The sequence below is a fragment of the Lissotriton helveticus genome, chromosome 4_1, assembly GCF_964261635.1.
Source record: "Lissotriton helveticus chromosome 4_1, aLisHel1.1, whole genome shotgun sequence".
NCBI classification, from domain to species: Eukaryota; Metazoa; Chordata; class Amphibia; order Caudata; family Salamandridae; genus Lissotriton; species Lissotriton helveticus.
Window position 1 is genome coordinate 362,688,196 of NC_136063.1, and position 12,216 is coordinate 362,700,411.

Below are 12,216 nucleotides of genomic sequence, written 5' to 3' on the forward strand. Positions count from 1 at the left end.
AGCCACGTCTTTCCCCTTCAGCAGTTCAGAACCATAGGTGAGTGATGAAATGAAATTTGCATTTATGGCCTAGAGTAAATGATGAGTCAATGCATTGTGTGCCTTTGTGTGTATTGTTCTGATGCACAAAGAAGTTTAGTTGCCATTGCTGTTTTTGGGTGGCAAGATGTTCTTTAAATGTTAGATGAGAATCCATGTTGACACTGAGGTACTTATAAGTTTGAACCAATTCTAACACTTGCCCATTTACTCGCTAAGTAAATCTAGACTTTGGTTTTAAGGAAAGGCCTTGAGAACCAAACCAACTTGGTTTTGCTGTAGTTAAGTTCCAAGCGCAGGTTTTAAATGTATCCTCTAAATTGGTCAATTAAGCGCTGCAGTCCTATCAGTGTTTGGCTGAGCAGGATGATGTTGTCTGTGTATTGGAAACAATTTAGTTGTTCCTGGTCTAGCCTGGGTGGTCATTCACCATATGGCCAGGTGACTGTCTAGGTCGGCCGTGCAGATTTTGAATAGACATGGGGCTAGTATACATCCCTGTTTCAGGCCTACCTTGGTATTAATCTTGTGTGTGCTCCTCAGACCATCTCTGACCTTGATGTGTACCAAAGTGTGTGTATAAGTTAATAATTGCATCCAATAGCTTCGGTGGCACCCCGTTGTGGGTCATTTTGTCACAAAGCCTTAGTTTTAGGACCTTGTTGAAGGCAGACTTCAGATAAATGAAGCAAGCGATATCACCTTAACGTGTTCTACAAGGAGGGTGACTGCCAGCAGGTTTGTTATGGTGCTCATGCCTGCCAGAGTGCTTTTTTATAAGCTTGCCTCAGTTTAGCAATTTAGCAATTCTAATGTTGGTTATCCTATTTGGCTGTGGGGCCGACATGAATAGCCATCTGATCTCTTTGTTGAGTTGCCTTTTTATTATTAACAACTGAGTTGAGAACCATTGAGCCCTAGGTGGTCCATGGCCAGTCTTAGTACATTGCTCATATGCTTAGCATAATCGGAAATGCCTTGTTAAGGGCATTGAAAAAGAAACCCCAATATTGTATAGGGCATTGGATGTTGCCTTTCTTGTTTCCAGGTGGAAAATAGCAAAGTCGAAGATCTTTGGAACCTCTGAGTCTTTCCATATAAGGGGCCTTAGGTTGAATAAATGAGGCAATGTGGATAGGACAATTGCCAGTGACGCCCTTGGTATGCTGATGTTAACTACAAAAATTTAGACAGTGATCACTCTCCGATCTGGGATTTATAGAGAAGATATTAATCCATGGAAATAGATCTGAATCTACTAGGGTGCAATTAAGAACGGAGTTTACTCTGTTTGTCATTCTAGTGAATGCCACAAGCTGATATCAAGAAAAACGCCCATTTAACGTGTATAGTCCCATGGCTTCCAGTGCCCTGATTTACTCATTTCCATTCTTATCTGTACTGGCATACTTATGGATTTTTTTCAGAAGATGGAAAGGAGTCTTCTCAGGTAAACATTTAATAGATTCATATCGAAGTCTTCAGACAGCATTATGTGAGCTTGTGGATGGATGCATTGTTTTTTCGTTTTGGCCAGTCTGTCAGATCACAATTTTAGAGGTTTTACACTTCTTGCCTGGGTGAATATATAAATTCAGAATTAACAATGTGAAATTTTGCCTGGGGCAGTGGAGACTGAGAGTTTGACACACTAGATCCTGAAACAAGCCAGGTCTATTGGTTCTTGGAGCTACTGCAGGTCCATGGTGATGTAAAGAAAAAGACCCCCTTCAACTCTTCCTGAGTTGCTAAATTTACTAGCTTAATTTTGATATTCCTTAAAGTCCACCAGGGGCGTCTGTGTTTGCATCCAAGTTTCCTGTAGCAGTAGAACTTCAAAGTTTTATAGAAAGGTTATAAATTCATTCTCCCTCAACTAGCTACTGAGGCTGTTAATATTCCAGAAGCAGAATTTTAACTGCTGGGTCTCTGAGGAGGTTTACACTGTGGGACTTAAGCGATTCTTCACAGCCTATGTACTGTAATAACATGTCATTTTATATTTGTATTTTTTATTTTTATTTCTTTATTCTTTTGTAATGGAATGCACCTATATTGAAAACAACAGGCACTTCAACATAGCAGTTTACAGATATGCATTTGCTACCCTTATGCCTAAATACCGATTACCAATTGCAATTAATGTTTCTCTGTTTGGTGGCTAAGTGCATCTCTGTAAACCCAACATTGACAAATTATACTGAAAATAGGGATTTTATGCAGCTTATTTTTAAAATGTCAGGTCTTACCAGAAGACATCCTAATATGGAACTCCATCTATATTGTGAAGTTCCCTCAACAAGTTATTTGATCCTCAATTCAAGAGTTGTGGTTTGTTAGAAAGTAGTTCTTTGAAACAATTACTAAGGGGCAGATTTACAAGCCCCTTGCGCCGCCGGTCCATCACATTGCATGATTCACCGTTGGCGCAGACTGCTAATTGATATTTACAAGAACAGGTAAAGTCACCCTGCGTGACTTAACCTGTGCTTGTAAATATCGCACCTGTTCACGCAACACTGTGCATGTTAGGAGCATGACATGGGTGTTGTGGTGGGTGTTCCCACGCAACACCCATGTCCACAGATGCATTTCCAGATTTACGAGAAATCATTAATCTGGATATGCGTAAGAATGCTACGCCACCCTAAGGGTTGCATAGCGAGGTGCAACGAGAAGAAATGTTTTCAGTTCTCCTAATTTTTTCCTCTTTTAATGTGTGCTGCATTCTACAACACACATTGGAAAAGGAATTCACCTCAATTGATTGTGTTTGTGCAAGAAGGGACACCTTCCTGCACAAAAACAATCTCCCCATGACGCAGACATCTTTGCACCATGGTGCAAGGGTGCCTGCACCGGTGAATAGCAGCAGTTTGTGCGCCAGCGTGGGGGGAAGCACATAGATGCAACATATTGTTGTAAATATGTCACATCCCTGTGCTTCGAAACTAACGCTGCAAGGCCTAGCAAAATGACTTGTGGCACCTTGCTGCAGTTTCTTACAGCACTGCCCCTAAGCTTCCTTTCAGGTGCAGTGCAACAGGCAGTCAGATTAAAACTTGTTTAGTAGTGTTTTTGCCATCTCTCAGGGGATCTGGACCCTATCCATATTTTAAAAGTTCCAAATCGCTCTGAATGTCTCTATTTAAAATGGATACATTTGACCTGCAAAGCAATCTATTTCCTTTACTATGAATACTGCGGGCACAGATGTTCCATTCCAATATATTTGACCGGTCCAAAATACAAATATGCATGTAGTTATTTTACAATTTAGGATAGGGTCGAATTCCTTATATTTTAAACACTCAACTGCAGCAACATTTAAGCTTTCAGGTTGAATATGATGGTGCCCTCTTACATTTAAATGTACCTGCTCTCAACCTTCAATTTATTGTCTTTTAATGTTTATCACCACATCAACAGATTTGTGCACCTCGGTTTATTACATACTGCACCATGACCAGTAATAGTAAATTATTAATCGTTGAACTGAGATTTATGGATGTTACATTAGCTCTTGGTCACTTCTTAACTTCTCCAAATAAAAGTGGTGGGTGCACTAATGGTATAATTCCTTGTAGCATAATTTTAAAAATAATGATAATAAATGTGTTTATAGCTGTTTATTCTATTTGACAGACAAATGTCAGAATAAATGTATAACTTACTTAGCGTTAGATTACGATGCCATCCGGAAAGGCTCCGAACTGAATTCAGATTCAACGAATTTGATTCGGAACCTATGTTTCCAACCAAATCGGAAGCCTTTTCGGACGAACGATTACGATGCAAGGAAACTGTTTGGGCTGTACAAATCAGTTCAGCGCAGCATTTGGACAGCCCGAGTCGTTCAGAGCCGATTCGTACAGTTCTATGGACACGGTTGCTGAATAATCGATTACAATGACCGATTCGGATAGCCGTTCCAATTTGGATTGCCTGACACAAAACGACTGTCGGAATCAGACTTTGTGTCCTGTACCAGGCTCCTCTTCACCCTGAGGCCTCCTGTTGGAGCCTGTGGGGGTACCAAAGGGACTTTCCTTTCAAACCATGCATAGTATTTCAGGCTCCATGGGGTGCCCATCACAGAGTGTATGTTTTTCCCAACCACCCCTTTTTTCACATTGAAGTCCATGCAAGTCCAACCGAAAGATGTTCGGAGGCATCATAATCCGTCGGACTTGCGGAACCCAAGTCAGTCGGAAACGATTCCAAAAACAATTCAGTTGGAAGAGTTTCTGAACACCATCTTAACTGGCCCCTTAGTTGGTAAATTTAACACAGAAAGTATCTGCGTCACTCTTAAATTTAAAAAATTAGGTACCAGACTAAAAGTGGCACCATGACAGCTGCAATTCTTGGTGTACATGATGGCTATCAAATGCTATAGTGCAGATGCCTCATTACTCATACTTCATAAACACTTGGCAGCGTTTGACAAAGTTAACCATGGATGGCTTTGCCGTTTTATTTACATGCACTGTAATTGAGGGTTGTGTTGAGGAGTGTTTTTCATATTTCCTCTCTGTCCTAACTCAGTTTGTCCACAGAGGGAATTCAAAGTTAGACCCTCCTCTCCTGAGGAGCAGGGTGTTGCAGGGGCTGATCCTGCTCTCCTTGTTCTTGTATATGTATATGGAACAGTATGGTACAGCTGGAACATCTAGTGCTGGATTTAAGGTTCTCCATTCACTGGTGTGATGAAGGCATTAGATGCTAACTCTGTTTGCTGGGGCCATTATTGGACAATCGATGTCCACCACTGCAAGGAGTGTTTCATAGTCGTCAAATACTAGTTTCCCCCATTCCCTAAAATTAAAAACCTTACAAAAACTGAATTTCTAGTTATCACCTATTCATGTTTTAGTGTTTTATTCTTTATTGTTCACTGTAAATAACACATCACTTCTTGACTGAATACATACATGATGCTGAATACGTGTACAATGTTTCAAAGGTGGATGTTGGATACGTCATTCTCAGTGATTTAGCACTAACAACTAATGTTCTTCCTAAATTAGTTTTCAACTCAATAGCATGTTTTGTGGGGCGCACAGAATATTTCATTTTCTTTAGTTCTTGGTTGCCACCTGGCACCACAGAAGCCAAGGCATTTGCATTATCTCAGACACCCTATTTACAAAACGTGTATGAAACTTTAGTCGATTTAAATGGCCTAACTGAACCTTCTTACCATCAGCCCATTACATATAAAAGTCTGGACGTGTGGAGATTGACTTTATGCTCTCGTCTGCCTAAAGACAGTGAAAACCTATAGTTAAAAGTAAGCCTTTTCATCAAATGTGTTTTGGTGATGTGACATTAAGTTTCCCCCACTAGTTTTGATACCTCACTAATGGGAAAGGAAAGCACACTAACCAGGCAATAATTTGTTGATCAAGAATGCAGAATAAGTGCTGCTTTAAGCTTGTATCAGTCATCACACTCACCCCTATAAACATTTGCACATGTTTTGTCAATCTCACTATAACATGAGAAGACCAGACCATGTGCCAGGATCTTGACCATTTCTAGTTCTTCTTCCCAAATGTCATAATCAACCACATCTCTCAAATCACACACGCAGGCCTGACAATCAATGTTTCTGGGAAAGTGCTATGGTACTAATGAAAGGTTAATTTATATTGCACTCTTACAATCAAGATTTTACAGTGAAGGCCAATTCAGTTGTAAAAGTCATGACTATGGCCACAATTTTATAATAAATGACACAAGTTTTTAATTTTACCTGCAGGGCTTCCTCTATCAGGTGAAATATTGGAGACATGAATCTTGTATGTGAAATTGAATGTTTGATTAGGCTGCGGCTGTGCAAATCCACGTTCAGCGATGTAAACAACTACGGGGAAGGATCCAGCCCTTCCGCTAGTTATCTGGCAGACAATTCTGTTTTCTTTTTGGAAAAAAGTATAAGTGTTAGAACAAACACATCTCGTATCTGGTAAAAATAATATTAAAACTACCCCTTGGCTAAGCATTAAAACAAACATCATTTATTTACAAAAATAAATCACATTTGAAAGAATGGGATTAAATATATGCAGAAAATTGTATAGGAGGAAATGGAGAATTATTCATTTAAAAAAAAAAAGACAATTCTTTTTTCTACAAGCTCTTGATACAATTAAGCACAGTTTAAATATGGACTATTATTTACATTATTTTCTATATAAATAGGTCCAGCAAATGAGCACTCAAACATTTTTAGTTTCTTTGGACCAAGGGTAATCTAAAAGTTGAATTAAATTTTTGGAACTATTCAATCTTTTAGAGCTAATAATATCATTTCTTAAAACATTGATTGGGGGGTCATTGGTAATTGCATATAATATTTGAGTATATATTTTAAATATCAGAATTGTTTATTTTAGTCCCAAGAATGCACAGCTCTTCACTCTAAGTGAACCCTATCACACTGTAAACTATGAACATGAAGATCAGTTGTTTCCAGTTGATTGTAGCTGGATATAGCATACTGGCATGCTCATCAAAGCTGTAGAGTATTTAACTGCCATTTCAAATGACACATTAATTCACTGGCCGACTTATGAGATGAGATGCAGCTAGACAAGGAAAAATGATAGGTTATAAAAAACCTTTGACTAAGGGAAGGCTAGTTACAGATATCAACACTATGCATTAAGTTATTTTTTAAGAGACTGGCGACTTACAATGGTCAATATTTACCATCCTCTTATTCTACTAGTACTAGACATATAATGAGATTTTGAACATGTTTATTTAAAGAGATTGATGAAACAGTATGTTAAAATGAAGGTTTTATTTCTGAGGTGCTCAGCTAATATCTGATTTACTACACATTGAATTGGGCAAATGAATAATGTTTTGGGAACCTCAAAATATGAAAGTCAGTAATGATAATCTGTAAGCAAGCGTACTACATAACGCCATGCCTGGAATGTTCTCTGATGCTCTCTATATAACTGAAAATTCATACATCACTTTTAGGATGTGGAATGAATTTTGAAGGCACTCAGCTCCCAGAATCAGTTTATTAGTGGATGGCTAGGGGTGCATTGTTGATATTCTGCAGTGCAAATGCTGAATTGTTTCTCTTCTCTAATAACTGTTTTATGCACTGCAAGCCAATTCTGCATACACTATATGTAGATTGTGTGGTGTATCACTGTCTGATTAAACCCCAAAGTGATACTTATAAATCAATATGAGGACAAGCTAACATTCTACATGTTAAATGAAAATATGATTGCTTTTTGATGTATCAGGAAATAAGTAATTAATGGACAGTTTTATTCTCTAATTGACACAATTCCGTTTTCATTCATTCTGACACATCTGCTCTTTTACATTGGTTTCATTATGTTAAGGATATAACTCTGCAATTGTTGTCTAGAAATACTTGAAAGAATGTTCTCTCATGTGTAAAATCAGGATCTCAACAAGAAAAAATATTTTCAAAGCAAAATGAAAGTGACATGAAATTTGATCTAACAAATCATGATGCTACTAAGTGTTACAATTCTAACAAAAATAAGTGATTAAGAGGAACCACATACTTTTCTATCTATTTCAATTGATTAGTAAAAAGAATTTCATTTAAGGTCTATCAATCTTGAGAAAGTGATTAGTATTGTGATATGTGTTGGTTGTAACAGAATTGTGAAATAAATAAAAGTGGAGATAGTCTGCTCACTAAAATATTTAAAAGTGGGTGTACCTGATTAATCCGGCAAATAGCAAGTATTTATTCTTTCTATTTACACAGTAGTCTTTAGTACATTAGTAATACATTCAAGACAGTTTTGAGTGGCTAAGTATTAATAATGTAAGAGTGTATTTTGCAAAAAACATCTTTTTGGTTAAATATATTTCACAGAGTACTTTTTTAGCATCAGGACCACTTCCTTTGGAAAACATATAAAATGAGTTCATGAAAAATGTTTTTATGTATACTAATTTCTCGACAGTTGCTATCATGTGAAAGAAATATGAAAACTACTAAAAACATTCATGGAGCCGGCCAGGAGGAGGCAGGTTTGCCCAGCATCTCATCCTTTAGTATTATTACTGCTCTACTGTGGTATATTATCCTTGATGTATCTCTACTCTGTGCTGCTGTAGTCTGGGTGAAATGTGATGATGTGCAAGCATTGTGACTGGATGGAGAAATGGTTGACAACTGAAGGCATAGGTTGAACTGTGAACATTTACCATCCCTGGTGGGGTGTTAGTTCCACTGTATCTGCATATGCTCACAAAGAAGCCTACAGACAATAATCAATTAAACACATCTTCTTTGAGTTACATCTGAAAGGTTATTTCAAAGACAGATGCAAAATACTTCTCCTAGCTTCAATACCTATCCTAGAATTAGCTTTCAGATGTGGTTGTTCACTGGATAATTTTTCTCCTCTCAGTTTACATTGAGAGGGGAGAGTTTTCCTCCACATCAAACCTTAGTTTTTGTTCTACTCCTGCAAATGTGGTCACAACAAGAGCTAAAAAATCTACCACAGAAGAATTTTGTAGAATCTTTGATGAGTAACTATCTTTACACATTGATACGTATGATTGAGTAAAAATTCTAGAGTAACTTACAAGATATTCAACTGAGTGGTCTACTAACATAAAACTGAGTCATTAAAATAGTCGCACTTCCTTCTGCAATTTTTCCCTGCAACCACTTGTTTTAATGTGTATTTGTAAAGTACACTTTCATTACCTGAAGCCTCTTGATGCTGAAAATCAGATGTTTATTGTTCCCCAACTCTGTAGTGCGCATGCAATCAACCTCAACCCCAGACAGATGAACAGATAAGTGGACTAACCCAGATACAAACGTGTTACTATGAGGTCAAACACAGATTCTGGGAGTAGAGCTCCATCCCACTTTGCCACTGTAAGAATAGTCTCCTAATGTTTGGAATGCAGTGGGTGGGTGCATCTTCTGTGAGCACCGACGTGGCCTTTCAATCCTGTTATCCCCAAAGTGTGCTGTCAATTTTGACCTCCAAGACATGGTGGCTTCCAGCGTGTTTTAGTCTTCCCTACCGCCTGCTCTGGGAATTGTGGGAATTTTCCCCTGCATGCTGGCTTACAAAAAAATCACAGCATGCAGGAGCATTTTGATAACTCAGTACTAATAATCATCATGAATATTAATTTCTGTGCCCATATTTTTTAGTTATGATTTCATAGTTTATGACATATACCATCATTGTTTGTATTATAATTTTGAATACTTAACCTGTGGTAGTTTTTCCCAATCCAAGATGGCCAAACTATATACTGGATTGTCACTTCCTGTTTAGCGCTATATATATGGGGAGACAATTCTGAGTCCAATTTGTATTGGAATTGTTCGTGCTTGATTGCTCCCACACTGGACTCCATGGGCTCTCTGCCTACTCCAGTTCCTGTTTGTTTTGCTCTTTCTTTTGCCTTGTTGCTTGACCCGGACAGATGGAAGGCTTTCTGGTCCCCAATTTTTCCTTACAGCTGGATATTATTTCTGGAGCAATACTAAATTTCCATTTACAATCTGGCTTTTTGTGTTGTTTCTGGAGGTAGTAGACTTTTCCTACTCATAAAGAAGACTCTCCATACTTCGCCCAAATAACCTGCCCTTGGAAAGATCTGAAATATCTTCAGGTAAAATGTATTGAGAGAAATATGAATTTGAATAATATTTTAATGACCAGACCTATATTAGTGGACTAACATACGTTTTGATTTTAGATTATGTCATGATATATTTTATTGTTATAAAATATCAGTAGTAATGCAGTCTGCAAACTCTTCTATGGTTGTGTGAATGTTTAGCAACTTTTTATCTATGTAATGAATACAAACAGAAGTGCAGACTAAGGGCAAGGATTGATAAGATCAGCTAATTCACAATAGTGTGCTTGTTTGCTTTTTTTGCTGTTGAAAAATATTTAAGTATAAATAACTAAAACACTCTACTTGCCCTCACAATTGACCAACTCAGTTCGAAGGATGTCAAATAAGCTGACATTCAACTCCAATTCTAGTATTCATTCTTTCTTTCATAATATGTATTTGAAGATCACTCTTTAGACCAATCACATTAGACCACGTTTAAATTCTGGATTTTCAAGAATAAACCTACCAGACACAGAGATGATTGGGCATCTGACTGGGCCAATGAATACCGATGTGTTGTCATTGCCTGTGCTATCAGCAAACCCAGAGCCTAAAATCGTTAAATTGCTTACTTCCACAAATAGACCTGTGAAGCACATAAATAACATATAAGTGTTATTACTGAATCAGTTTGCAATTGGGAAGCATGTACATTTTAATTGCCTTTTCTTAATCAGTTTCTAATCAAATGGTTCCTATTCAACAATATTTCCCAGCTGGAAAAGATTGTAATAATTTAATTTTCAATTTATGGGAAGGAATGACATAAGAAAGCTGAGTAAAGAAAAAGTAGAGATTTAATGGCAGTAAATTATTTCTTTTCTGCACACCTGCATGCTTCTGAGTAGACAATGTCAGTGTCCATACTCCATAATAAATGTATTTCCCCTTGAATGCTTCTACTCTGGGACCAGGTTCTTGACATTATTTGCAATGTTGTACAATTGACACTAAAATTATTGTTTCATAAACATACCTTGTTTACAGATGTAGATTTATGTGTTTTGTCAACTCATATACATTGCCGGAAGCACAAGTGGAAAGCTGCACCAATCACAGCTTTCCTGGAAGACTACTGAGATCATACTCCTATTCTTCATGTTTGTTCTTTTCAGGAACATTCCTGTCTCACAGTGTTCTGACTGGATGAACTGTATCTTTCCACTGCTAACTTGAGGGATTTTTTGTTTCTTTACAATGTACAACTCCATGAGAGTTCATGCATTTCATTGCTCTCTGCCGCTGTAGGAAATTGGAAGCCCCACTCAAATAATAAACACAATGCTTGTCAGGGGAACAACAGACAGTAAATCAATCTAGTCTTAACCCCCTGGAAGCTCGGCACAAAAGCAGCCAGGCTTAACTTAGAGGCAATGAGTGAAGTATTTGTTCACGGCTCAATCAGTAATAAAGTCAAAGCATAACACACGTATAATCTAACAGCAATTGTGACACAAAGTACATTTCAATAAATAAAGCACCACCAAAATAGTAAAAATGTAATCAGTAGAACTATGAGATTTCTTTTTTTTTTAGATCTTTTTATTAAACCAATGTCAGATACAGTATATACATTTCCGGCAATATTTGAGAGGCATGCATTGAGAGACACAATATTTTGATCACATATAGTAAGATCTTATCCACTTGACCCCACGAGAACTCTAACAGGCCCCATCACCTCAGTCTTCTAAATATCGCAATAATCACCCCCTCCCCCCACAGGCCACAATATGTCTCCCATTGTCGCCATATTTTCTCCCATTTATGTGGGCAGCCCTTCCTTTCATATACAATTTTTTCTGCGGCACTGCACCAGTCAAGATCAGCCTTCTACTGACCCACCTTCGGAAGAAGAGCACCCCCCCATGCCCTGGCCATTCCCATTTCAGCAGCTTTATTCGACAAATTTAAGTCATAAAATAATTTATAATAATACAGATAGGATTGGTTAGATAAAACAGCTGCCAAAGGAAAAACTTGTAAATTCCATATTTGAATATGCTTTTAAATAAAATGCACGCCCTTGTTATGGCCATCTTTATAGACTCAAAAGCATATAACTGAACGATAGGGCATGCAATCCAAACCTTTAAAACATTTTTTGTGAATACGCTTATCATAAAACTTGAAAACACACATTAAAAAAATATGGCATAAGCATTTAAAATATGTACAATATACATTACAATTTTAGATAAATTAATCACTTGTTATGGCCCTACTTCTGGGTTAAAAACTCATTTGGATCTAGAATAATTCTCACTATTGTGTCCTGGACTGCTTAAAAGAAAATGGCTGTATTAGATCACATCATTATTTATCCTCACATAGACGTACTGAGTGAGCCCTTAATACCCATGGCCACCCTAAGAATGTTGCCATGGCTATAGCAATTGTTGCTGAGGTGTTGGTCCGCAAAATTCTTTCGGCTTCGCTAGCCCGTCTGGTGCCCAGGACTTTACAAATTGGGAGCAACCAAATGCGACGCAGAGCAAT

The 12,216-nt window shown here is 37.7% G+C and overlaps 1 protein-coding gene across 1 annotated transcript in view; it reads right to left on the reverse strand.

Moving 5' to 3' along the window:
- Positions 1-12,216, reverse strand: part of LOC144827999 (fibrocystin-L-like) — a 1,093,512-nt gene that overhangs the window by 600,501 nt on the left and 480,795 nt on the right. The window contains exons 29-30 of the mRNA XM_078686146.1: positions 10,184-10,303; positions 5,798-5,962 (exon numbers count right to left, since the gene is read on the reverse strand). Coding sequence (XP_078542272.1) covers positions 5,798-5,962; positions 10,184-10,303 — 285 coding nt within the window. The remainder of the gene's footprint in view (positions 1-5,797; positions 5,963-10,183; positions 10,304-12,216) is intronic.